Source organism: Dermacentor albipictus, chromosome 1, assembly GCF_038994185.2.
Source record: "Dermacentor albipictus isolate Rhodes 1998 colony chromosome 1, USDA_Dalb.pri_finalv2, whole genome shotgun sequence".
NCBI lineage: Eukaryota > Metazoa > Arthropoda > Arachnida > Ixodida > Ixodidae > Dermacentor > Dermacentor albipictus.
This window is the reverse complement of record NC_091821.1, coordinates 270,943,518-270,971,516: the sequence shown is the minus strand read 5'-3', so window position 1 is coordinate 270,971,516 and position 27,999 is coordinate 270,943,518. Positions and strand designations below refer to the sequence as shown.

The following is a 27,999-nucleotide window of genomic DNA, read 5'->3' as shown; positions in this document are numbered from 1 at the left end:
AGATGGCTGTCACACCTTCGAGCATTAAGGTCGCTGTGCATGTTCGTGATTACGCAGGCGAGAGCCTGCGCTAATATCTTCAGAGTTCTGGACTTTATGGCTCCCTATAGGCTAGAAAACGTACACGACCACAAAAAGACGCATTTATTGAAGTACGTTGCTTAGGTGAAGGAGACTCGCCAGCGAGATTCGTATCGTGTAGCGCACGTGTGCCTGGTATTTGCTGTTTGCTCCGAATATTAGTGCCGGCATGCGACACCACAGGCTTGTTGACACACGTTCGAGTATTGTTTTCGTGGCAGTTCCATCCATAGCTTCTGTAAAATGATCATGCGGCATCAAAACCCCTGGCCACAATTCAGATTTTAAGAAAAAATAAATTTAGCTGTAAGTCTACCACTGCCCTGCTTACTTGTCGTCCTCGTTTCTGTTTTTTTTTTTGGTACATGTACATGTCATTCTGATCAAGGGCGAACTTGTTCAGTTCCCCATATTTAAATGCAACCTAATTAGCTCTCATTCAAGAAAGTACCATTCTTGGTTATTTTCATTCAAAGACAACTGCGAACACAGTGCGTATGAGGCTTTCGGCATCTTTCAGTCAGAGATGAACTAATCGAAACAACACCTTCCGCACCAGGTAACAACCTGCGCTACGCAGCCTCACAGCATAGCCCATATAAGAACCACTTGTAGGCACAACTGCGAATAAGGCTTTGGAAAACGTGCCTGTTGTTGAGCGGCGGCAGATGCAAAGAAATAATATGTGGCGCCGCTGGGCGTAAACAGCGACACGGCGCCTTAGCCTAACCCGTGTATTTGTGCACCTTCTTTACAGAGAACATGCTTAGGCGGGGTCCCGTATTGCTTTCTCACAATGAAACTGTTTAAATTTTTGTCGAAATGTGAGCACACGGAAGTGTTTTTGCATCCTGAAACCATTGAATGAAGCTGTCTGTTGCTGGGAATCACAACGGCCTCCTTGTACACACAGCAGAACGCCATGACTGGTTGATTCCACGACAGCAGACATGCATGTCCGTTTGATATTTTTGCTTTGGCTGGTTTTCTTGATATCTCATGTAGGAATAGTCAAACTGCCCTGAACTTAAAATTTTATTCCCGAAAAGCGTTCCCAGCAAGCCAAAAAGATAGTTGAAGGTGGCGGCCGAGCGTCCTTTTATTACTTACCACAATACTTTCCGATTTCACGGCCGAATTAAATGCAAACTAAAAACGATGTGTCGGAAACTTTTCTGCTAATTTTAATAGGCGTCACAGTAAATTCGTTCCATGCGCATTTGTATGGTGTCCACAACGGCAAAAAAATTTTTAAGAACTTCAAACATGGCCCAAATCAGACAAATTTTGTAACTTTGATGGGTCTTGGCGCGTATTTATTCCACAAAGAAACTAGAAAAAAGTATCAAAAGTAGAACGTTCTCTTCGCAACATTTAAGCAAAATATTATTTGCCCACATGGAACGCAAGAGAAGAAAAGTATAGTTAAATAAACAAGTTTTTTTTTTTCAGAAAGCTCATTTTCAAATAAAATACTTTAACAAAAACATGAGCCACTCCACTCTGTGAAGGTGGATGACAAGCGAAGCTGTTTAGCACGCGACACAGAGGTGACACAGAATTTTGAACATAGGTACGGACTCATTTACCGTGACATTTATATACATTCGCATGGAAGACGGGAACGCCGCCCCGAGGAGCCGGAGGAAACTAGACTGGCGTGACGTTTCAACGGGACCACCACCACGGGAGAGCAGAAGAAAAGGAAAGGAGATGCGCAGGCGCTTGGAACGCCGACAAAGAGAGGGCAGTGCGAACGTGGACATGGCCGAGTCGCTTAGTATCAGCTTAGTATCTGATACGGGTTGTATTCGGGCCCAAGATATCAAACTTATTTTTGCAAGTTGGAGGAGTGCTTGAAACCGGCTTCACCTCCAACCTGGACGGCCCGGTATTGCTCTATCTTCGGGATCGGCCCACCGTTTTAGGCCTACGGACATCGATCAGCTGGAAACTAGTCATACACAGCTTCGCTGTAAAACTACGGTTAAAATATCCGGACAAAAAATTTGGGTGGAAGTCCGCTTATGTCGAGCAAAACGAAGGTGCGATAATATGTTTCCTCATTTGTTTTATTCACAAAACGTAATGGGACAAAATGTCCCATGTTGAGCGTGCTGGCTTCAGCACCTTTACCGGTTGTCTATCAGTTTCTATTGCACGCAAATCTAGTTCTAATTTCTTTGCTGCTTGAGAACTTCGCTCTGGCAGCTTGTTTTCAGCAAAACTGTTTCGTTAGATTTTATTTGTGTCTAGCTTGTGGGGAGTGTCTAGCGTCTAGCGTGTGTCTAGCGTGTAGCGTGTGGGGAGCTTTTCGGTAATAAAATTTTAAGCTCCGGGCAGTTTGACTATTCCTACATGAAATATCAAGAAAACCAGACAAAGCAAAAATATCAAACGGACATGCATGTTTGATCTCGTGGAATCACCCAGTCATGGCGTTCTGCTGTGTGTACAAGGAGGCCGTTGTGATTCCCAGCAACAGACAGCTTCATTCAATGGTTTCAGGATGCAAAAACACTCCCGTGTGCTCACATTTCGACAAAATTTAAACAGTTTCATTGTGGGAAAGCAATACGGGACCCCGCCTGAACATGTTCTCTGTAAAGAAGGTGCACAAATACACGAGTTAGGCGAAGGCGCCGTGTTGCGAGAACTGCCACTAACCAGCTGACCGTGATTAAACCCTTTTAAAAGAAACTTGGAGACTGACAAAGACGCTCGAAAACAAGTTAAGGACTGCGTAAAGAGCGACGGAACGAAGAAAGTTAGGCGTAACGTTAAGAGACAGGAAGAGATCGGTGTGGATCAGGGAGCAAACGGAGAGAACCGATATTGTAATTGACATTAAGAGAAATTAATGGAGCTGGGCAGGTCATGTAAAGCGTAGGTTATATAACCGGTGGACCATTAGGGTTACAGCATGGGTGCCAAGAGAAGGCAAGTGCAGGCGAGCACAGCAGAAGGCTAGGTGTAGTGACGAAATTAAGAAATTCGCAATCGCTAGTTGGAATCGGTTGGCGCAGGACAGGGGTAATTGGAGATCGCAGGGAGAGGCCTTCGTCCTGCAGCGGACATAAAATAGGCTGATGCATGGTGATGACGAATTACTAACTGCAAAGGACACGCAATAAATTTCTTTGAGCACCACAAGTAGTGTCGAGTTTTTTCGCTCTTGCGCCCCAGAAGGCAAAGCAGAAAACAGGTTGCAGGTGCTTGCCGGAATAACCCAAATAAACCTTCCTTCATTTGTAACAAGCGTTGCCTTTTCTTTTTCTGAAAGAGAGTAAATGTTAACAAACCGGAACGAGTCATCGCGGCACTAAAGCCAGCACGCTCAACGTGGGCCACTTTGGCGCTTCATATTTTGTGAATAAAGCAAATGAGGAAACACTTGCTTAACTATTTTTTTCTTGTATTACGTTTCATGTAGGAAGATAATATATTGCATAAATGTTGCAAAAAAATGTTCTATGCGTCACGCTTCTTTTTCAAATTTCTGCGTGAAATAGAAAACGCGCCAAGACGCATCAGGTTTACGAAATTTTTCAGATTTGGGCCATGTGTGGAGTTTTTTTGCATTTGTTTCACTTGTGGACTGCTTAAAAAAAAGCATGAAACCAATTTACTATGACGCTTATTAAACTGAGCAGAAGTGTTTTTGAATCAATGTTATTAGTTTGCATTTATTTGGGCCGTGAAATCGGAAGATATTGTGATAAGCAATAGGAGGACGCTCGCGCCGGTACCTTCGAATATTTCCTTTTTTTTTTTTGCTGGGAACGCATTTAGGGAATAAAATTTTCGGCTCCGTGCAATTTGAATATTCCTGCATGACAGGTAAAAAAACAGACAAAACAAAAATATCGAGCGGACAAGCACGACTGATCTCTCGTGGAATCACCCGATCCTGCTGAGTCACCGTGAGGCCGCCCCACAACTGCGCGCTGCCATGTCCACGAACAATGCAAGTCCTCAGAACCTGCAGCCTCACACGTATACCTATGGGGCATCGTGCGCTACATTGAAGCACCACGCCCGTAGAAGCCTTAACTCATTTGGTTCACCAGTGGTGAGGAGAGCCAAGGAACGAATTCATTTTTTTACGACGGAGCTTTTTTTCGGTTGAAAGTTATTTCGCATCGTACGCCTCGGCGGCTCCGTCACTTGAGAAAACACAAAACTGAAGCATGTGCCACACCGCGGGGCAGCACCTTCGCCTGGGACACCAAGCCTTCGCTTCAGCAAATTAACGCCCAGCAACGCAACTTTGAAAACGAAACCATCGAGTCATGTAACCGATCCCTTGCCGTACAGTATACGGGAGAGCATGAAACAAACAGATCACACAGGCGCTCGTCTTGGTGGGAGCAACTTTTGTCCTAAATATCGACTTTTAGGTGTAATAAATAGGCTTAAATAAATAAATAGTGGAATGACGAGATAAAACAAAAAGCGATCCGATGGAAGTCGACGATGGTAGTCATGAGCACTGAAATAATAAATAGTGAGGAGTGAGCACACACAGCCCCAAAGGGCGCACTCGGGCCGCCCTCATCCGCACACACACACACACACAAAGTGTCCTTCCGAAAGGTCGCACACACGCTAACACAGCCACGGACGCGAAGGCACCGGTGTCAAGATGGGCACCCGGATCCACTGGGCCTGCAACCCAACCGGCACTGAAGCGGTGCCGATGCGAGCAGGTCCACGTATCACAGGCGTTAGACCTGTGCGACCGTCTTTGGCGCTTGGAACTTGAGTAGAGGAACTAGGTGGGGATGCTGTACAGCGCCGCTATCAGCTCGCCTCGTCCGTTTGTAAGCCCATGAGGTAGCGCTGCAGGGTGCGCAGCACGTTTGCCACACTGGCCACCACCTGCGTTAACGGCAGCAGACGTCGCGGTTTTCATACACCAGAAGGCATGAAGGCGAGGCGGCTCTCTCTCTCTCTCTCTTTCGTAGGGTTGTACTCTACATTTCAAATATGAATCGAACAGCATTTGCTATTCTATTCGATTCGAGGTTTTCATATACCAAGTTGTCAAATATTTGCGCATTTGGAATTCTATAAAAGGCAACAGCAGTTGCTGCAGTCTACACGGAGAACAAATTGATGCAAGCGGATGCACTTCTAAACCATTCTGCTGCGGGAGAGCCGCGGTGGTTGCGTAAACTGATTCATCAGCGAAAATCATGGAGATAATTTATGCGCATTCGTTTCCTGCCATTAAATAAACGTGTTCTGCCTTAGCTGCCTAGGAACTGTTGTCTTGATTTTGGTAAAGCATTTATTTGACCGATTTCGCCACGGTTTAATTCATATAATGCAACGTGCGCTGCTGTAATATTAAGCTTATCTCTTTCAACGCCAAAAATCTAGTTCAAAGTTTTGGTTTCGTCATTGGTGCATGGCTACCATAATCTTCAACTGCTAAAGCGGGCATCGCCAGCCATGCTGTGCAAGTAGATTGCGGAGGCATGGGCGAGCATCGCGGAGTACTTTGTATGTCACGTTTTTAAGAAGTGCGGAATATTATAGGCGCTCGACGGCACACAAGATGACTATCTCTGGGAAGAGTTCTAAACGTTTTCGCTGAGTTTGCTTCACTGGAATTTTCGCTTTTCGCTATGCCCAAATCTCGCCTCGTACTATATGCGGGTTTTTAAGGTACACTCTACTACGTGCATCTGGTGACGCGCTGTATACTGTGTTTTCATTACTGGGATTGTCAGGAAACACTTGATACGATTCCTTCTCCTTTATTTCTGATTTACACGCTTCTCAAATGAAACAATTTTAAATTGTTAACTGCATTAGTGGCATTAAATAACGTAAATGAGCCTTTTGTTACAAAGAGAGTCCACGGAACATTTATATTTCCCTTTGCGCAGAAATTCCAAATATTTGTCTGCCATTCGATTGGAAAATTTCTCTATTCGCACACCCCTACTTTCCCGTCTTTCTTTCCCTCTTTTGCAGCTAAGAGCAGACAAAGCATTGCATGACTGTTTAAGATGTTTTAGGGCTCGTTGCGCTCTCACTGTTCGTATCAACACTCGCCAAGCGTCCTTTCTTATCTCCTTTAGTCGAAGAATCTATCTCTGGAAGCAGCGTCACGATTGATTGATTGATTGATTGATTGATTGATTGATTGATTGATTGATTGATTGATTGATTGATTGATTGATTGATTGATTGATTGATTGATATTTCATATCGGGATTAACGTGACAATCCGGTAAATATTAGAGCTCCTGGATCACCACAAAGATGAATCGGTGAACTATTGAATGGCCAAAGAATATTCAAGTAAGGTGAATTGAACGCACGGTTGCATCAATGTCACTTCAAGGCTGCCTAACTAACATAGGTGACCAGTTGATCGTGTTAGATAGAATAAAAGTATAGCACAAATCAAGCGAGAGCGCCACAGTCTGCACTAATTGCACGACGCGTACTTTGGGCGCTATATAACGTAAAGCTATTGGAAACTTTTTCTATTCCATTTCTGCAATCAGCCCTTCACGATTCGTCAAACATCTTTTCTGGCCCTTCCCACTGGCCTCTTTGTCACGCGACGTCACGAAAACCGCAAGAACTTGCCATATGCTATGACGAGTACACTGATTATGAACGATTAGACCGAATAACGGAAAAAAAAACAAAATGTCCGACTGTTACGATACTCCCTCATGGAAAATTTGAGCGTGCTTGTATACGCGTTTTCATTTCGCGATATATTGAGGCAAAGAATTTGAGACTAAAATCGCTGCGCCGACCGGCAGTGGGACAGTGCCGTCAGCGCCTTCGCACAGGGAGGGGCAGTACGCTGGCGTGATGAGCGGCGTCGGAGGCAGCTGTGCGCGAGCAGTGGCACGAGCGCGGACACGCCCAGCGGACGCTCAGCTCGGGCGCCTAAGGGCTGCGCTCGAAAATATATTATTTCAAATTCTAAGCCTTTTTCGCCGATATTTCCCTCGCTAATGGTCAAAAGTTCTCGAGCTGCGCCCACTTCACCTGCCTGTTATGCGACCTCAGAAAACCAGCAAAACTCATCACGTTGAAGTGACGTGTACGCATTAAAGATGAATTAATATGCCGAACAAAACTGAACTTTTTTTCGGAATAGCCAAAGACTGGGGCACTATAACGTAATATTATTTCAATATGTTTTTATCCCAATCTCCTGACGTCAGATTTGCGTAACCGCCGACGCAAGCACCGGGCGGTGACCCGTGGGGTTGTCTGAACAGACCAAACAAACGCTCTCCTCGTTTATAGGAGGTCACTTCTGTTTGCTTTGAAAACGAATAAGATCGCCTACACTGAGCGGCTTGTCTTATATAACTGGCTGACAAGAGGCGAGAAGCATGCTCAAGTGGAGAGGGATTGGATGGGGCCGAGCCAGTGCACTGAAAATCGAGAACCGGATGAAGAGCGCGGTGCCGGCGTCTGCGATTGGTCCGCTTTCCTTTACTTAGCTTGCGATGGCTGACCGAAAATGGCGGCGACATCCAACGGAAGGTTAAGAATAACGCTAAGCGGATACTCAGCAAAGAAAAGTTGGCAGAGAAAGGTCGTAAACGTGCCGAAAGTGCTCGAAAACGTTACACTGCCACGCAAAAAGTTTTATTGTGCGCAAATAAACCCAATCTCTCCGGCTGGTGCGAGTAGCCAGTGCCTGAGCGATAGGCGGAAGCCATCTGTTATTCCTTTCGGAGCGGGGCAGCCTGCCGCTATTCAGAACAAAATTCATTTTTCTTCGGCATAATAATTCATCTTTAACGCGTTCACGTCACTTTGACGCGGTGAGTTTTCGCGGTTTTTTGACGTCGCGTGACAAGCACGTGAGGTGGGTGCAGCCCAAAAACTTTTGACCAATAACCGAAGGCTAATGGCGAGAACGCGTCGAATATGAAATAGCATTTTTTCTATTGTTCGGTCCCGCCATGCATCATATATGACTCAAGATATGACTCAAGCACAAGTTGTTTTACTTCATTCGTATTATTCCTTGGACCACCTTGCTATAGATCTGAGGGAGATAGTTCCTGTTTTTTTTTATTATGATTATTCCGCTTTCCCTTACTCCCAGCGTAGGATAGGAAACCGAACGCCTGCCTTGTCCTCCCTACTTTTCCTGTCTTTGCTTTCTTTCTCTGTCTTTATGACTCTCACCACTAACCAGATTTCCTATTTAGGCCACTGAGCCACCCACATGATTAAAGTTGACTTATCTATAGGGTGCCTCAGCTAACGTTAGCCAAGCTGTTCAAAACAAAATTATTTAAATAGCACGGTGCAAGATACGATCTTATGACCTACGATATTCGGTCGTTGAAGACCGTACAACGTAGGCCTTATAATCGTTTCTGGCATGGTGTTCTTTTTTTTTTTCAGGAGCTTCGCTAATGTTAGTTAGATATACCAGTGCTCTATATCAGTACTGGTATAGATATGGCAGCTATTTATGCCGAATGCGCCTCTTAGCGCGCAATCAGGCGGTCTCCGTAACAGAGCTCTGTGACCGCGCTGGGGAAGGGCGCGTACCTGGCAGTCCCTGAGCAGCCTCCTGCTGCACGTGCTCTCGTCGCAGACACGCAGCGACGCCACGCGCTCCTCGGAGGCGCTGAACTCGACGTTGCCGCCGTGGACGCTCGCCGTCAGCTTGATGGTGCACAGCAAGTCGCGCAGCTGGGCTGCCAGCGTGCGGCTGTTCTCGGCCAGTGTGTGCTCGTTGGGACTGGCGCACGAACTGTTCGCGTACTTCTCGGCCTGCTCGCTCACGAAGAAGGCGTACGCCGCGTGGCTCACCAGGAAGCCGTACAGGCTGCTCAACGCTTGCGCCTGGCTCAGGCTCTGCGTGGTGTCGGCAGGAATCAGAACACCGCCTCGAGGTCAACGCACGGTGCGCTCACCTGTAGGGTCACCTGGTCGGGCGCTTCCATGACATCTTGCAGCGTGGAGCAACTTTCCGGCAGATTCTACGAGGGAGAAATGGCGTAGTTCAATGGAGCTGTCTTTCATAGCAGGAAGTGTGAAAACAATCCAGTGCGCTGACATCAATATTGCGGCGCAAGACGCTCTCAGCCACGTACCAAGCGAGACAGCTGCACGCGACGAACCTTCGAGCATGCAAGCGTGTCCAACTAAATGTAGCCATGTTAAACCAAAGCGTCAGGCTAGGCCAGGCCGATTCTTGAATCTCCTTGCAATGGTACAGTATTGTTATTTGGATGCTCTGAAAGAAAGCGCATGTTAATAGAGCGGTGTAGTAAGTTAGGAGAAATGAAAGGGAAGACAGACCTTGCAGAAGGCGAGTGCCGAGAAAAGACGCTAGCGCCGGCCACTCGTCTAAAAGCCGCGCAATGCTGCTGGGAAGACGAGAGTCACGCCACAGCAGCTCTTCCAAACGATCCGCACTGCAGCCAAGGTAACCTTTTTTACGGCTCATTCAGCCTGGCCTTAGGGGAATGCATGAAGTTCCATCGACGCCTGACTGAATTTCGGCCTGTTACAAAATGGCATAGAAAGTACCATGAATGTGTATTTGCGTTCCTGTCTCGCTGTCCAACGTTTCGCGCTTACACACACAAATGTTTACAGCTCGAGAGAAGACAAGCCTAGAGACTTTCTTTATGTGGGCTGTGAACGAAGGTTATAAACACTGCATGTTCATCGCACGCAAAACTGCCTGGCAGCGCCAATATCGGGAGATATTCTCGGATGCCACACGAGGTGAGGTTGTTCTTTGCCCGAAGTTAGGGTAAACTAAACCGGAATGTTTCACTACACCTGCCACTAGACGTCCCCCTTCGAAGTGAGCACCCAAGATAACACCATAGACAAAACACTTTGCGACCACTATGCAGACAAGCTGACTCGAGTTGCCAAAGCATGCAGGGAAACATTTATGACGTTACAAAGAGCCAGCTGCTCGGGAACACCACATAGTCGGCAAGAACCCACGAATTTCTCACACAAACTGCAAATTATAGGCAGCTTCGTTATTTGGTGCCGACAACAGTTTGAGCTGAGAGCATGAGCACACTGCTAAGTTTAGAACATGTCTCAAGGCTTGTAGCAAGGCGAAGAATGCGCGCGCGCTCTTCTTACCGCGTTTCATTAGTGGCGAGTACTACCGTCCTGTCTGTGGTGCTGAAAGGAGAGTTGCGCAGTGCGCGCATTAAGGACTGTCGTCAGTGGCGATTCCTTCACTCTGACGTCCTCTTCCGTCGCCCTCTTCACTATGCCCCGCAACAGAAGGCAGTGCAAGGATGCCCTGTTGGCACTCGCCTTTCAGGGTGCCATTGAGTCGGACTCGCTGCGCGCTCTATAGAAGCAGCTGGGAAAAGGGACGGTACACGGATAAAGGCATAGCACTAAGTTCTTTACGGTACTTGTTCATGTGTCCTCAGCCAGATAGCTAGTTAACTTAAATATCGCATAACGCGGTGGGACTTGCCGTTCCTGCGAAAAGCATGCATCTCAAAGCCGTTGGGAGGGAACCGGGTTAAACCTGGCTGCCGCTAGGACGGCATGGAAGAGCGCCGCGTGCAGCAAGGTCATCAGCTGTCGCACCCCACTTACCACGGCCAGAAGCTTGCTGGCGTGCCCTAGGCACGCCGTCGTTCGCTCGCCAAGTATTTTCACGTATTCAATGGCAAACGTATCGGTGGGTGGACCTGCGGGTTGCACCTGAGGCAGGTCATCACTGCAAGGATAGAGAAGATCAGAGAAGTAAGCTTCGTCTGATATCCTCCTCCACTCCGGCGTCGATTTCGTGGGCATGGAAGTGACTGATTCTGACACTACTAGGAGCACAAGCCCACCTGGAAAGGGAGAGAGAAAAAAAAGACAGGAGGAGGGAATGTAGACACCGCAAAATGGGCCTCTGCAAATGTATGCTGCCGCGGCCACTAAGCAAGAAACTCTCTGGAGGAGTGAATTCGCGGCCGAGTAACGTCGTTAATGACATCGTTCATTCGGAGACCGTCGATTGTTGACGCCACCTGGTGGCTTGTAAGTCAATTCTGCCGTCGCCTGCGTTGCCATAACAACCGGGAACGTTTGCATATCACGCCAGCAGATATGTTCGCTCAGAATTACGCCCCGCCCCCTTCTTCCTATACTTGTTTTTCTTTATGGGCTATTCGCCCTCCCACTCCGGCGCTAATTTCTCCTCCGGAGTGTTTCATGCTCCATGGTGCAGCAACTGGCTGATTTGACAAACTAATGCCTTTATTTTTTATCTTTATGGTGTCCTTGAACACGCAAAAGAGCGAATACGTTCTCAGAGGCTGCCATATAGATATTCAGCGACATGCGGCTCACTGTTTCTCAGTTATGCTGTGCCTACAGCGTCCAGTACATCATAACTAAATCTATACGACTGTCATTCATAAGCTTCTTACTATTACCATGAAGAAATACAAATTAAGCAATGTGTGTTAGGTGGAAGCTTGCTTTATTTGCTTACTTTCGTCGTGCAGACTGAACCAACCCACTGTTGGGAAACAGAAGTTCGCCATTCATGCGTCCGTTATTTTCTCGTGGTTTCTTCTTTCTCTATGTTTTTTATAAGGCCGTTACAATATTTCCCTATAAAAACTAGGCATTTATGGGCATACAGTATCGGGGTAGCTGCCCTAAAGCAATCGTGGTTTTGGCAAGCAAAACTCAAGAATTCGATTGAATTTAACTCTGTCCTAAAACATGCACAGCATGAAAAGTTCCTGCCCCGATGAAACCATCCTGGTCATTGCCAACTTCACCTGCTCTCACCGATTGTTGGCCGGATTCTTTTCTGTATCATAATGCATTGCACGCAAAATGATGCTGTATACTGACTAGCTCCCACTATCGCAAAGCCTCAACGTCTCACTTATTGTTGACTACTTGCTCTGTTAGAGGCGCGGTGAAGGGGCACTTGCAGTGCGCAGCTAGAATTAAGGTATACGCACGCGCGCTTCTGTTGCCGCCCCTCATGTATGCTTCGTTCTAATTGGGGAAGGGGGGGGGGGGAGTTGCCGACAATGCCAACTATATATATGACGGTTGTCCCATATGCACTGAAATCCTACTTTTGCGGGACAGCCACTTGAACAGCTCAGTTTCTCTAACAACTGCAACAGTCATGACGCCAATAAGAATTAACCTTCCTCATTCGCGTTTCGCTTCAATGAAATTTATTTGAATGACCAATTTCCTGACACACCTTCAAGTTCGCCAAGAGAAGTTTTTCAGAGAGCACACCGTCCACCGTTATGACTTTAAAACTTCCACTCTTACCCTAATATGAAAGATTTTTCGCATTAACAATTAGCAACCAGACTGGAAGTGACGGAGCCGCCGTTACTTCCACTGAAGCTTGCAGGAACCAATAACGCTTGTGTTTTGAGAACGCTGTCATTCTTGTTTATGGGCGTGAGCACGCCTAAGACGTGGTAGCCGAATCATTCAAATCACCGTTGGCGAGTTCGTGAACGAACAATTTGAAGCAGGTGGGTGAATGTGCCCTCGCGGCAGGCCCTCTCAGTCGCAGGGAGCACTCAGACTGTGCAGCCACGCGTCAGCAGTCGTCGGCAGCCAGTCTGAGCCCCGTCGCGGCCTCAATACATTTTGCTGTGCGTAGGGTCTGGTCGGAGCCGTGTGACAGATTGAGACGTGTCGCAGAATGCCCGTCGCTGCGGTAACGCGCCCTCCTGCGCTGGCCATGGGCGTTGTACAGCTGGGCTCACGATGCCGCCGCGATCCCCAACAGCAGCCGGTTTGTGCTCGAGATGGCGAACTGCACAGGCGACCTCATCTGTTCGTTCGCTTCTCCCGTCGTCTACTCTGCTCGTCATGTTGAGCGCAAACAGCAGGTGCAAACACTCGACATCATGTGCGTTGCATCTGCGTTATGCCGCGTCGTCCACTATTAGAGGAAACGCTTCCTTGCCATTGAACCGTGCATACCAGCCTAGATATATGACATAAATTCTTGCAGAATAATATTTCATTGATGAACATCGGCGTTGGGCGTCGTATAAGACGCGTTTAGCCCTCTGAAGCAAAAGAAATGATGAGGCTACATTAATTCGAACACAAATTATGTGTTGCTCCTAGAAGTGGACAAGCCTGTACAGTAAGCCACAATATTTTACGGAACACGAAATCTGAGAAAAAGCTGAATACCTTCGCAGCCTCACAACGCAGACCTAGCATTCGCATTTACAGCCTCCACCAATATATGTTAACAACACTCTGATGTTCGGTTTTACTGACTGCTGATAGAGGCTGCTCGGAAATGGAACGTTTTCTAAGATCCCATGGTCCGTAATCTTCTGTCGTTGGCGTTGCAGCGGCATTCACTCTGCAGAACCTATACAATATCGACGGCAGTAGACACTCGAGCGCACCGTGCCTGGCCACGCGGGTTTTTCGTTCTACCGCGGAATGCAATGCGAGTTTCTCCAACCTATCTTGAATAGGTGCACGGTAGCGCGAATAAAATGCAGGACAAAAGAAGACACACAGGGACATGCACAGCGCTAGATTCCGTCCCTGTGTGTCTTCTTTTGCCCTGTCTTCTAATCACGCTACCGCACACCTATTCAAGATGCATTACCGACAAGCCCAGATTGCAACCCTCGTGTTCTCCCACCTAGCCTTTGTGTGCCCTCCAACGGCCTTGTCGACCGAGCCTGCGCCGCCCTCCTCCCTCGGGCACTCTAAAACAACCTCAACCATTGCGGAGAACACTGCGGTGTGTGGCAGTGATTACGGCCAAATTCTCTGCGTTTTAATCCGTATACTATGCATACTGGCACGTGTCGACTCGCGAATGGCCAGCCCGCCGTCCAGGAATATCCGCTCTCGAAGGCTAAAAAAGTTCGCCGTTCTTCGATGTTTTCCCGCCAGCCGACGAGCGCAGCGCATACCAGCCGCCACGCAGTCACGGAACGAGGCCCCGCTCTCCGCGTGCGTCATTGTCGGCCCCATCTGAGCGCTGGACCGAAGAGAGTGCCAACTTTTGCACGCGTAGCGCCAGGCGCACCAAGGAAAGTTGCTATTTATGACGTAATCATGGGTGTATGATAGGCATAAGAAGTATTGCCGGGCGGACGCATCTAAAGTCTGCCGATCTGAATAAAAAGGCCATATTTTCCCAACCACATGAGACTCTTCAAAACGAGAACCAAACTCGACAGCTTAAGCCCCGCAATATATCGCTAAGCCACTGCGCTTCTGCCTTGCCAGGTGAAACTACGAGGACTCGAAGGTGAGAGAAGGTGAGAGAAGGTGAGAGAAGGTGCGCCCTGTGACGTGATTACTTTTAACATTCGCAGACGTCTGCGGATTGCGTCTTCTCTTGCACTCGTCCGTGTACCTTTACCTTATGGCACCCAAATGTCTGCGATTCCCTGAGCCATTCTCAGTGCAGCGGCCATAATTTTTCTTTTGTTGTTGTGGCTCTTTAGAATAACGCTAACGCAACTGCAAAAAATATATATAGCAACTACGTGTACACGAATATGTCAACCATGGTGTCCCGCAGAACCCATTCATGCGGTGAAAGCAACAAGAATTAACGCAGACCCGCTAGCAAACAACAACGCTGGCTCCAGGAAAAGCTGCAGCACAGATACCCGCAGGTGGGGCGTATCGCCTGCCTTCAGCAACCGTTACTCTCTTTTCCTCGCACCGTCTCGAGGAGAGTTCCCGCGACGACACTCCCTCCGTGGGCGGGAGTGCGTGCAGTACCGCTCACCGAGGCACGTGAGCTTTTTTTTGATGCAGCGGGATTCCCAGCGCAAGGAGCGAAACGCCACGCACGCGTTTCTGCAGCACTGGGAGCGTGGGGATGTCCCGGCGAGTGCACGCGGGTCGGTGCGATGCGCACACGCCAGAGTCGGAAGCGTCTCCGTCCTCGCGGCTTCCGTGGAAACCTGGCGCGTCCTCCAGTGCAGCGAATGCGCCCCCCGCGCGGAAAACATCACGCGCGTCGTGGCGCCCTCGGCCGATGGATAAGCCGCGCGGCCGATAAGCCCGCTCGAGCTGTTCGATGGACTAGACGAACATGCAATTATTGCGTGTACGATACTTGCGCGTCCCTTCGGCGGCCGTGGTGGAGGCCTCCCCGACAAACTACGTTGTGTACAAAGAGCGAAGCATGCTGGCGCGTTTGCTGCATTTCTCTCGCACAGAAACATGGCTCCGCAGTATGGCATAGAGCACCTTTTTTTTTATAAATGACGCAAACGAGGGGCGACGACAAGTGCTGACTTCCAACTAACCTTTCTTTTTCTGAAGCAAGCAACCAAGCACACACACACATTTTTTCAGCTAATGCGAAAAGGTTTCCGAACAGGTTGACAGTATACTCTTCTACGACGCCGCGCCCGGATTACAAAGCCGTAGGGATAAAGCTTTCAAAAAGATTAAAGAGAAATTATATGTTATATCTTAATGAAACATACAGACAGACTACTTTCCGAAATCTTCCTCCGCGATGTCGATATCCGAAGCACACCTTGATTGACTTATTGCGGCTGATGGTAGCACGAGACGTGACAGCATGCGATTTCATCCTTAGCTTCATCCTTCATCTTCAGCTTAGTGGCCTTCGTTCAGTACTTTCGCAAAAAAAATTGTCGTAGTATCATCGCAAATTATTTTCAAGAGAGAGAGAGAGAGAGCTTATGTGGACCGCAGAAGTCAAATGATCGAACACACTAGCAAGTCTTCCCAAGAATACAGTGCTGCATCGATAACCATGCTCGATGATAACGGCACAAATTATCATCTATATGTTTTGGTAGACGACACGACAGCGGGACCACGACTGTACGACGACGACGGCGGCGCGACTCTAAGGAATGACGTCACCGTGGCGATGATGGCACGATAACGGCTGCGCACGTGCACCTTCTTTTGCGATTGTTTACTGTGCACGGAGGCCGAATCAGGCCATTCGCTTTAAGATCACGTAGATCCATCGCACTGTGGGAGTCGGTCTAAAGGCGAAGCTGCGGTTAGCCGGCAAGAGACGCACACCAGACGCCAACTATAGGCTTAGTTTGCCTTCTGACCAGCTGCCGTTGGAGTGTCCTCAGGTCACACAATAAAGCAGCAAAATGTTTTACGTGTTAAAAACAAATCAGCTTTTGTTGCTCCTGCTGACAAAAGACATCGTGATTGGGCGGCACAGACAACAAAGTTACCTCAAGACTGATTAACTACTTTTGAAGGAGGATTCACTCTTTTTAATTTCTTCTTTAAGAAATGATTTGCTACAAAACAGTGAGCAAGTGTTCCCGTTACTTTTATGCTTCAATGTATAAAAAAGCAGTTTCTTAATAAGGTAACTGGAACGGCTGGAAATACTGCAAACCCCTTTGACGGTCTTTAAGCAAATAAAAATGAAAGTGAATGAACGCCAGCGCATTTCGTCGGACGCTTTGAAAATTAATATCTCGGAACTGGTGCTGTCCGGAGAATTCGTTCCAAGTGGATACGCCGTGCGAACTCAGCGGCTATAATTCGTATATTGAAATATGTGGCGTAAAGTGAATAATTTAAATATTAATTAGCATAATTACATTAATGATTCAATTGAAGATTTTGATTTCTCGTAGAAGTAATGGCCGCCTTATGGAATAATTTAGATCAAGGGCTAGAATTGGGCTTTGTGCTATGGCCAATCTTTAAAAGATTTTGGTGTAGCTAGAAAGAAACACCCTGTATATACGAGACTGTACAGCACTCAGAAAATATCCTGTATAGCACACTGGGCGAAATTCAGTATGGCAAGAGAGCCTGTCTAACGTGAGCACGCACTGCAACGTAACCTGTCGTTCTCGGTCAATAGCTTTTAGGAAAGTTGCCTCCATATCGTTTCTGGAATCCACATTTAAGGCTTTTGATTTAATGGCGGCCATCTAGTATGGAGTACGGACACATCAGAAGTGGACAGCTTAGTCGCTCATTTGCGATCTCACCTCGTTTTTGTTCACACAGTGTGTAATAACGCTGATGAAATGTGACGTGACAAACAAACGCCGCAGCTAACATTGAACGCTCGATAAGTATGAAAACAGTATCATATATATATATATATATATATATATATATATATATATATATATATATATATATGCGAAGACGTGGGATCGTTCCCTACTTGCGGCAAGGTGTGGTTTCATCCCCTTTCAATTTCGTTAATTTATTGCTGTATTTCAATTAGTAAGTACAAGTAAGTTCCCCTGTGTTGTCCATGGTGTCTTTGTTTGTTGGCGTCTTATGATATGATTAATAAAAATCGGGCCCCTCAGTGAACACCCTTTCTCTCTCTCTCTCTCTCTCTCTCTCTCTCTCTCTCTCTCTCTCTCTCTCTCTCTCTCGCTATATATATATATATATATATATATATATATATATATATATATATATATATATATATATATATATATATATATTACCACTTTGTTTCGTCACCCTCATCGGCCCTTTTCTCTTTTCCTTCTGGCTTTTAAATAGTGAACCAATAAAGAATTTTGTGCCAGAGAGAGAGAGAAGGGAAGAACGAAAGGCAGGGAGGTTAACCAGACTGAGTCCAGTTTGCTACCCTACACGTGGGGAGGGGAATGGGGAGTGAAAGAGAGAGAGAGAGAAATAAAAATTAGGTGTAGGATGTCTATAGCCGGGCACTCAAGTCTTGTCTTCGGGTAGTGAAAAAGCGCTCGAACTGCTTTCTGGGCTAATGAACTGTGAGGCCAGGCTCTCAAGATCTTCGCTTCCGTAACTGGCCTGTCATCCAGTCTATTCAAGGCACGTTGGAGAGACTCACGTTGATTATCGAAGCGAGAACAGTGGCACAGAAGATGACTGATGGTCTCTTGACACTTGCACTTAGCGCACATTGGTGAATCCGCCATTCCAATACGATAGCTGTAGGAGTTGGTGAATGCTACTCCTAACCACAGCCAACACAGCAGTGTTGCGTCACGTCGTAAAATGTTCGCTGGTAATGTAAGTTTCAGTGATGGGTCGAGGCTGTATAAACGACACTTCTGTGGTGTATGCCAGTAACTTAACGTGATGGCACGAGCGAGACTGCGAAGCTCTCTTGCAGCGTCGACTCTCGATAAAGGTATAAAGAGTGTCGGTGCGCCAGCCTGGGCACGTCGGGCAGCGTCATCGGCGAGGTGATTGCCAACGATGCCACAATGTCCCGGCAGCCACTGAAATATGATATCATGTCCTCGTTCAGAAGCGCAATGACAGGTTTCGTTGATTTGTGACACCAGCTGTTGATAATTGCCACGTCGTAAACTTCGCAAGCTCTGGAGGGCTGCTTTCGATTCACAAAATATGGCCCATTTGTTGGGCGGTTCTTTTTCAATGTATCCGACAGCAGCGCGAAGAGCGGCCAGTTCGGAACCTGTAGATGTCGTTACGTGTGAAGTTTTAAACTTGATGACGACCGATTGAGATGGTAGAACAATGGCGCCCGTAGAATATTCTGAGACGGAACCATGCGTGTGAACATGGATTCGGTTAGCGTATGAACAATGCAAAAGTTCCAATGTGATCTGCTTGAGAGCCGCGGTGGTCAGGCTAGCTTTCTTCACTATTCCTGGAACAGCGAGGTACGCAGGAGGCTTTTTCAAGCCAGAAACACGATCAAACAGAGGGGATGACATAAGGGCAGGACTAGCACTGTCCTCCGTTCTCTGTGATCATGTGTTTGGCGGTAAATTCATTATTGTTGGACATACGCCAACTAGTACTACTCTTTTAATCAGTGACTGGTGTGCAAGGTAAGCGAAAGAATAGCTTGACAGAGGAGCTAACAGGTTAGACGAAACCCAAGGTTGCGAGATAGTTAGGAAAACAGACTGTCACACTGTCGGAACAGAACGGCGCACATGTGCTCATTGCAGTCAGCTTAATTTCCTAATATTAGCGCATGACCTTAAGGTTCATGATTATATAGTTATATCTGCCAGGGAAATCGAGCGGTAAATTATTCACTCAGATACAAATCCTGATTTGCAGCAAAGTTTGCGCGGGAAAGAAATGCAGGTTATATCGCTGCAGTGACGCAAGAAGCGTCCAGGCCCGACACTCGAGCGCTGAGTCAGTGCTAAACACGCCGCTCGTCTGAATTTACAGCATCGCACGCGACATGCAGGTTTGAACTTGCTGATGCAGTTCGTGAAAACGTATTTTTCCTCAATTATAATCACGTAACTTGACTGCTCGCATTTCTCGGATTTAGTTACTGCATACCACAGCCATGTTGAATTTGGTTACCCGGCACTGAGTGTCTCTCTCGTGCAGCAAACCGTGCATCTTGATCTGAATGAAAGCCCGCATGATGGTGGACATATACGCAGATTACTTTGGGCTCTCTCCTCTCGACCCGCTCGCCCATGGAATGGCGCGTCTAAAAGGCAGCAGACTTTTGGGCGCGCCGACTTACCCCGGAAGCGAAGAATGAACTTGCTTCCGGTTTACGCTTCAGTCGTCCGATCAATCATGCAATTCCAGAAGCCTGGCAAAAGAAAAACATGCAGGCCGAGGGTGGGTGACGGTGGAGGGGGAGATGAGTCTGCGACGGCGCGCCCCAGATTTGTCGCTCCATACCGACTCCTCGCCTAGTCGGCGGTGGCGTGAGAAACGCTGCAAATATTTGCTGTTCGCACGGTGATTCATGAATCTCGCTGAGAACTTGCGGCTGTAGTCGCTTAACCGTAGCCGTACGCTCAGCGGCTTGATACACCGTACCTACACGTGCATGCTTGCAATCACCTTGTTCGTATACGAATTATATAATCTGCGCTTACGAAAACAATGAAGCTGTACATCGGCGGACCGATGTCCCTTTCAGAGCAATGACCATTCATATGAACGTAAGCATGAATAGAGAACCAATGTAAGGACACTTTTCGGTCTCCTCAAAAAGCAAGAACATTACAGTTCGCAAAAGATCAGCTCCGAACAGTCGTCTTCCACTACGACGAGTGTTTCGTCTACCGCAATGCTTGCAAATCGAGGAGGGTCCCTTTGTAGCATTGTGTGACAGTGAGATGGGCGACAGTTTTTCCCTGCTCGAAATTTCCTCACCCTTGGTGCGCTTTCGCGTTACTTTTCACGTTAATTCTCACATGCGTCGTAATAATGCCCCAATTCAGCCTCGCTTCTATTCCTTGTATTTATCACTGTTTGAGATGTTTGTATTTGTAGCCTTTGTATAATGTTTGTATTTTGAGCTCTCTATGCGTGGCTCTAACCAATGAAATGTAGCTCTGCGAATGCACATAAATCTTGAAAGAGGCCGCAGCAAATTAAACCATTACAGACAGGAACAGTTTGGTTCCTCCAAGCTCCCACACTTTTCGTTTTCGCGCACGCCACGTTCGTGTTCGCCACCGCAGAAAGAGATCAGGAAGCCAGCAACGCACGCCCGCAGTCCCTGTACGAGTGCTCGTTCCATCAGCGCACGATCAGCGCTCAGTCTCGGTTCTCAGCCGACCGAGGCGAGCAAAGCGACCGCGTTTTCCGCACGCTGACAAGGATATTCGCGATCAGTGAAAAGTCTGCTCGGAAAGAGCGACCAGCGCTGCAGAATTTCCCCCGGACCTCACTCGCCGGGCAGTGTTTGTTTTTGCGTAACGAGACTCCAGCAAGCTTCGACATCCGCGACTCCCACGCCCCCCTCCGAGCCGCAGTGCGCGCGCCGTGTGCGTACTCCTATTTCGTCGCAAGGTCACGACTGACAGCCAACGCTAAGTATAGTGCAGGAAAGACAGGTCGGGTTGGGTGAAATCCACACGAAGGCCGGCCTTCCGGGGTAAACCCGGAGGACTGCGTGGAAAGAACATCACGGCTTCAATTTTTCCTGATTGAAAGCAGGGAATCGCGCCGCTCCCTTTTCGTGCGACGAGCCGCTGCCGACTTTGTATTGATAACGCATGACGTAGCAGTGGGCGTTGTATCAGCCACCGAGGACCCACAGGGCACCGTCCTCGTCTATGCACAGGCAGCAATGCACGCAGAACAATGCGTAAAACCGCGTCACATCGGCCGCAGATTATACCTTGTCAGACTTCAATTACGCGCTTATTGCTTTCTCCTTAACGTCTCGGTTTACCTTTCAGCGGGCGTTTCAGTTTACCGATACGCATCAGCGGTTTGTTGTGCGGCACCGGTGCTGGGATGTTGCTTAACCAAAGACAGACGGCCTCAACCACCGGTCAATTAAAGCAGGAATATCAAAAATATACAAGCGAAACAGATGGACAGACAGCCAATGGTCTACCGAAAAAGATTTCACGGTTCATGCCTCAGACAAGAGTGCGAACGAAAGATACAAGCGAAAAAGAAAAAAAATCAAGACAGAAAGAAAAGACAATCGATAACATAAAAACATTACAAAAGGCTGTGAAAACAGGTTGGCAACTGCCTCTGAAATAAAAATATAGGGCAGAAAAGGCATAAGAGACGAAGTTTATGTATATATACAGGAAGTAGGTGATATGATTTAGGAGAAAGGATATACCTTCGTGCAGTGACAGTGGTGCAGTGAAAGTTTCGACGCGTATACGTCCCCACCCGATTCAGGTATTCCCGTTTCAGTCAATCATTCTTGCTTTGTCAGCAATACAAAAAAAAATTATGGGGTTTGATATGCCAAAACCACGATCTGATTATGAGGCGCGCCGTGATGAGGAACTCCGCATCAGTGTTGACCACCTGGGGTTCTTTAACGTGCACATATATCTATGTAAACGGGTGTTTTTTGCACTTCGCCCCCATCGAAATGCTGCCGCCGTGACTTCGTAAACAATACCCGGTAGTACACGAAGTAGTTTCGGTCATGGACCTCTTGGCATTTCTCTTCTTCGAGATCTTAGCGCTAATCTAATGCAACGCTTTATGCAGTTAAAATTGCTCACCTATTTCTATCGCAGGAGTTAACTGAGACATTTCAATCGTGACACTAATATTATCTCATGTGACGCGGAAATATAAAACAACCATATTTTTGGCTTCCCTCTTTGAACGAGGACGTGGCTAGGGCGCCTAGCTCCTGGACCCGTGATTCTGGGTTCAATCTTCCGACTTTCTTAAGTGTCACCGAGTTGTTCTCGTGAAACTAAATATCGCTATAGCATCAAAAGGCTAGCACACAGTGCACAGGGAATGCAGACGCACACGGTGTCTGGGCACCGTGTCTTTGTCCGCGTATTCTTGCGCTAGGATTTTTAGTTATTCGTTATGAAGGAACTCGTGCAAGAAAAGATTTTGCCAAGCTGTTTCTTTCGCGGTGTGCGTAATTTGCCCGCAGTATTACTGGAGTCAGGAGCATTACGCGTGCGCGTTGAAGAAGTACGGAAAACAGGCCTTTCTATATATAGTCTCAGTCCTTGCTGCTATCTTCCATCGGTTTTGGTGGCCACACGGACGAAAGCTGCAGTCAACCGGCTTCCTTGCGTTGCGTTAATCTCATAAACAGTACCGTAATCTATAGCAACAATGACCTTGTACTGTGCAAGTTGTAATCCTGATTGTTTCGGTGCTTTAAGTCTCTAACATGACTCAGTGTTGCAAGAGTGTTCACGGATGCGACAGGTGCACTTTCCAAGGTGGCATGCCCATTTCGGGGTAAACCACGGCGGTAAGAGGGTACAAAAATAGCAGTAGGTTCACGAGCGCGTGATCAACAACAAAAAAAAGGGGGGAGGGGGGGGGCACGAGAAAGCTCCGCATAATTCTTGAGGTGTCAAAGGCATTGTCGCGCCTGAAACCGAGGGCTTGTAGACACACGAATAGGCCTCAAGGCATATCGAATGCATTTTCTGTTCATCATCACGTATGTACTTAACAGTTGAGGAGCCGCCGTTAGAACCTAATTCTAGATAAAGGTATCACTTCGATGAGATTCCTTCATCCACCAGGGCCGCTATTTTGTAGCGATGCCTTATGCCTTATTCTATGCTATTCTTATCATCCACCACACACGGCCGTCCGATCCCGTTGATAATGTGGGCAGACCGTCGCTCTGACCACTGGCCAAGCGCGAAAAGAGTGAAAAAGCATAGAATCGGAAAAAGGCATCGCTACAAAATACCGGCCCAGCATTCGTACTTCTTTGTGCATCTGTAGCCTTGGCGTAAACTTTGACGCGGGCTTGGTTGTGGTAAAATAGTGAGCCTGTCACTCCCTCCGGTTTGTTGCCTCTGCAGAACCCGCGACAAATCATGCAGGAAATGTGCCTGCTGAACGCTGAAGCTTACAGGTACCGTCTTCTTTTTTAATCCTTTCTTAGACATTTCAAATTTTTTGTCGCATAGCCTATATAACATTTGCACTTTGCGTATTGTAAGCATATATTTATTTTTAATTATCTGTTGCAATAACCCCGTGTTCTTTGACATGTGTCATTTCCTGTGTTTCATTAACGTGTCAATTACCACATATTTATTTATGCATACGCTGTATCTATTTTATTTGCTGTGTTTTGAACTTCAATTATTGTACGCAACTTTTTTGTATTTGTTTATTTTTTTCATTACCTTGGTGTTTTCTTATGTCTGTCGTTGCTATGTTGCCAAAATGTATTAATTCATGCAATGTTAAATTACTAATAGGAGGTCCCCCTGACAGTTCTTGTAACTCCGGGACCTCCTTCTGTACTAATGATGAATGATGAAATAAAAATAATAAAACCGTTCTTGCAAGAGAACCGGTTATAGAATCGTGGCCCAGGCACGCACCGTTGCAATATATGAATTGAGCCGGTAGAAAATAAAGGCCGCGCTATTTCCCGTAAGATACTTTTTTTTGTCTTTCGCCCTGAGGATTGGCCTGATGCCACTAATTTAGTACGGCAACTTATAGTGTCCAAAACAGCTTTATTTTAGCGGGGGTAAACAAAGCGTGTCAGCTAAAGAAGGAAAGCTTCAAGGACTCGTGCCCCGTTGCGTGTGCAGATGCGGCACGAATTCCCGCCTACGTTAGCAAGGTTTTCCCACTAGCTGCAGCCGATGTGCCAGACTCCCCTTTACGTCAGGTCGGCCATGTGGCGCTGTTTTATTTATCATGCAAGAACGGATCACACTCGCCTTGGTGGTGCAGCCTCAAAAGAAGCGTGACGACGTATGCTGAATATAGCATACGTTCAACGTGCGTCGTCCGCGCTTCAGACGGTTGGTCAGTATTCGTGGCAGCATTTTCAACGTATCTCGTCACCACATCCTTAGAGAGCACCGAATTACGTACAAGGGCAAACGCTTACATTGGGTCCTGAAATAAGCTCATGTACAACATTTACGCGCACGTTAACGTACCTAAGATAGTTAAACTTATCCGGTGCCCTCCATTCTATATACAGCGATTCTATAAGTGCATGTAATATCCCGGCGCGTTAAACCACACGAACAATGTACATTTAAGATTGAACATTCACATATGATATATGAGAAATATCCAGGTTGTGTTTATAGACGTGCACAATAAGGAAAAAAGAATCCCTCCAGCTCCGAACTCAATTACTGCGACAGTAGCAAGCCATCACAATAGTCATCGCCAACGTCTCCACTTCGTTGAATTGCACAACACTTTGTGCTTGTCTGCTGCAGCATCATCTATTGTGGCGTCCGAAATACGCCAGCGTGTGGCGCGCGAAACCCCGCCGAAGTCACCAAAGCTGACTGACAGAGCAGCGACTAGCGAGTCACATTGTCGCAGTGACGCGAGCCTCTCGTGGGCATTGTTTGCCTCCGTTTCACGACGAGGCTGAAACTGAATAGGGGCCTGACGACGACGCGAGGGAAAGGACGCACGGGCCGGCACAGCAAAAGCCCCGCTTCGAGCTTTTAACTTCTGCAGCATAAAAGAGTTCATCAATACGTTTGTGGCGCTGATGGTTGACCGTCAATTCGTACATATCCTACCTATATTTAAAAAAGGATAGCTAGGAAATAAGTAAAATCAGAACGAGAGCTTGGTGGCGCCACCCACCGCCCCGCCTCAAAGGGGACGCTCATAGCATCCATCCATCCAATATAATTTCCGAGAGCGAAGGTTCCAAGTGCGGAACCGTCTGACGTGCCAATTTATTTCGTTCTTCTGCATACATTGTTAGCCTAACAACGCCGGGAGCCCCATTATCGGGGATCTGCTAAAGCGGCCATTGACGACGTCGTAAATTATTCTGGGAAAACCCTAAAGTAAATTTCGCTGTAATATGTTTGCACGCAAATGTAAATTATACTCGCGAGAACCTTCGTCAGAAGCAAAAGTTTCTCAGGCCTGCATCACGAAGACGCGATTGGCAGGGTGATTATATGTGCGCGCCATCGCCTGATTAAAGATTCCTTGGGAGAACTCATGATGGCACGATAATTTTAGCGCACCTCTGCTCTCAGAGCGCCCCACACGCAATGAGTTGTAGCTAGACGGTTGCCTCGCGTCGGCAGGAAAAATTCTCATAAAGCCACACTTCTTTCCATCTTCTTAGACTTGCGAGCCGGAGCGCAGTCGTGCTCGCTGTCTTCAGGCATATATTTCTTCCAAACGGGGGCTTCAGAAGAGTCTCCGACGCATCGATGTAACCTTAAGCATTCAACGTTCAAATTCATAACATTTAATTCTTTTCTTTCTTCATTCTTTTCCGTGCGTGTGTGTGTGTGTGTGTGTGTGTGAGTATTATCGTTTTCGGAGCTGTGCTGATCATCGGTTGAATGTACCTGTTGGTATTCCTTTAATTTTCCTGAGCCTCTTCGAAATGCTGCAAACTTTGTCTTCATACAGCGCAGCCTACCTATAAGTCGCTTAAGCAACTTTCCCACATGATGAATATCTAAAATTGAGATTTGCTCACCACTTCGTGGCTCTTCGATGAATGATTTGCTATATACACAAACTAAATACGACAGATTATTGTCGCAGCATCACTGCTGGAACAAATTCGAAGCATCTCGACGTTTATCAACACGACCACACATATATTTGACTATGAATAGGCGACGTATTCGACTCGCTACATTCTACGTAACTTGGCTTGTTCCGCTTAGCTGAGCTAGAATGCTAGTACGAACTCGCACAAGCCACCTTTGCTCGTTGGGTGTTTTCGTTGAAAGTGAAAACACGCGTTAAGATACACATAGGGCTTTAACATTCAAATTCGTCCGCGCTCGCTTCCGCTGTTGGAAAATGCCACCGATCAATGTCGCGTTCTACCTACACTCCGCGTCCTCCATTGTTCCATTCTCATCTCTTCGGGGATGACAGGGAATGGTGCACTTGTGCAATTTCGTCACTCCATCCATTGGGAACATGCTCATCAGGTGCTGTCCCGATTTAGCGATCCACTTAAGAATTGACTGCATGCAGAAATAGAGAGTTTTATCACAGTGTTACAGAGCTAACGTTACTGATACCGGCTGCCACGACTGCGTATGCGCAAATTTCACCGGGACCGCTACGCACCGCAAGTGTACGGGGACGGCTTCCTCCGGTTACTGCGATAGCATAACGATAAGTAGCGCGCAGGCCACCTGATCTATTTGTTACTTGTTCTACACCATGGCAAAAAGAATTAAATCATAAAATAAGACTTCATTCAGTCTCATCTGACGATGAGGACAAAGTATCAGCGATATTTTGCCTTTATTCTGAGAACAGCTGTTCGTTATCACGCTATTAGGCCTAAGTTAAGCAGCCACGGCGTGTGCAAAACTGGGCAACACGCTAAGAAAATCTGGCTGCGTCCTCTAGCCATGCAAGTCTAAACAAGTCGTAAACAAATCAACGCCGAATGCTGTGGCGTTACATTTTGTAAGTAGAACTTTGCGTATTGAACTGCGCAATCGTGGCAGCTGGTATCAGTAATGGAAGTGATAGCACGGTAGCGCTATGGTAAAGCCCCCTAATGCATGAAACGGTCAAAGATGTGACCGAAATGCGTTGCATGGAAGGTTGGGAAAATGACGTAGCCAACGTTTACTCTTGTTCCCTCAAATCGCATACTTCTTTGTCACAGTGCTGGAGACGATAGCTCAACAAGAGTAGACGTTGAATTTCACTAAGGCGGTGCCATCCAGATCCGAGGTGAGGCATAAAGCGGCAGGCATGCACCCAAATCGCCCACAACCAGCACTGTGTGCGAAGTATGCATCGAAGCAAAGTGGAAATGCAGGGAGGTTAACCAGAGCGGAAGATGCGGTTTGCTACCCTACGCTGGGGAGAGAGGGAAGGGGGAGGTAAAATGATAACAAAGTAGAGATAAAGAAAGAAAGGAGCACAGACATACAATCACAGTCGGTCACTGTCACCGCATACTGTCACCGCACAGCACAGTAGCACTTGCAGCACTATAAACATCTGTTCAGGCTACAGTCGCTTGTCCAATTATGTTGCCTTTAAAAACTGCAACAGTGCCCTCGTCGCCCTCTGCTGCGATGGCCCTGCGATGGCGGCATTTTAAAATAACTTCCTCTGTCAGAGGTCTTCGGTCAAAGCGCGCTATCGCGATGCGAGCGACCGTCCCTGTAAATTATAGCTAAGACAGTCACAGAGAAGGTGTTGAAGAGTCTCCTCGCTACCACAGTCATCACACGAGGCGTCGTCGGCCCATCCGATTCGGAAAGCAAAAGATTTGGTGAAGGCCACCCCTAGCCATATTCGACAAAGTAGGGTAGCTTCGTGACGGCCGAGTCCAACTGGAATGCAAAGGCGTCGAGAGGAGTCTAGGTTGTGCAGCCGGTGGTTTTGAAGACTTCCTACGTTCCACAAGGAGAACGTGATATCACGCCTGAGCATTCGAAGTTTTCTAGCGGCATCTGTCCTTGATAACGGTATCGGCTCCTCTTCGTCCCCTTGAAGAGCCGACCGAGCAGCGTTATCAACGTGTTCATT

At 47.3% G+C, this 27,999-nt stretch overlaps 1 protein-coding gene across 6 annotated transcripts in view; it reads right to left on the bottom strand.

Moving 5' to 3' along the window:
• Positions 1-2,903: 2,903 nt before the first annotated feature.
• Positions 2,904-27,999, bottom strand: part of LOC135915289 (uncharacterized) — a 223,993-nt gene continuing 198,897 nt past the window's right edge. For all 6 annotated transcript variants that reach the window (XM_070531322.1, XM_070531325.1, XM_070531321.1 and 3 more), the window contains 4 exons: positions 10,678-10,919; positions 9,006-9,071; positions 8,638-8,946; positions 2,904-4,962 (listed from right to left, as the gene is read on the bottom strand). In XM_070531322.1, the coding sequence (XP_070387423.1) occupies positions 4,885-4,962; positions 8,638-8,946; positions 9,006-9,071; positions 10,678-10,919 (695 nt within the window). In that variant the 3' untranslated portion in view covers positions 2,904-4,884. The remainder of the gene's footprint in view (positions 4,963-8,637; positions 8,947-9,005; positions 9,072-10,677; positions 10,920-27,999) is intronic.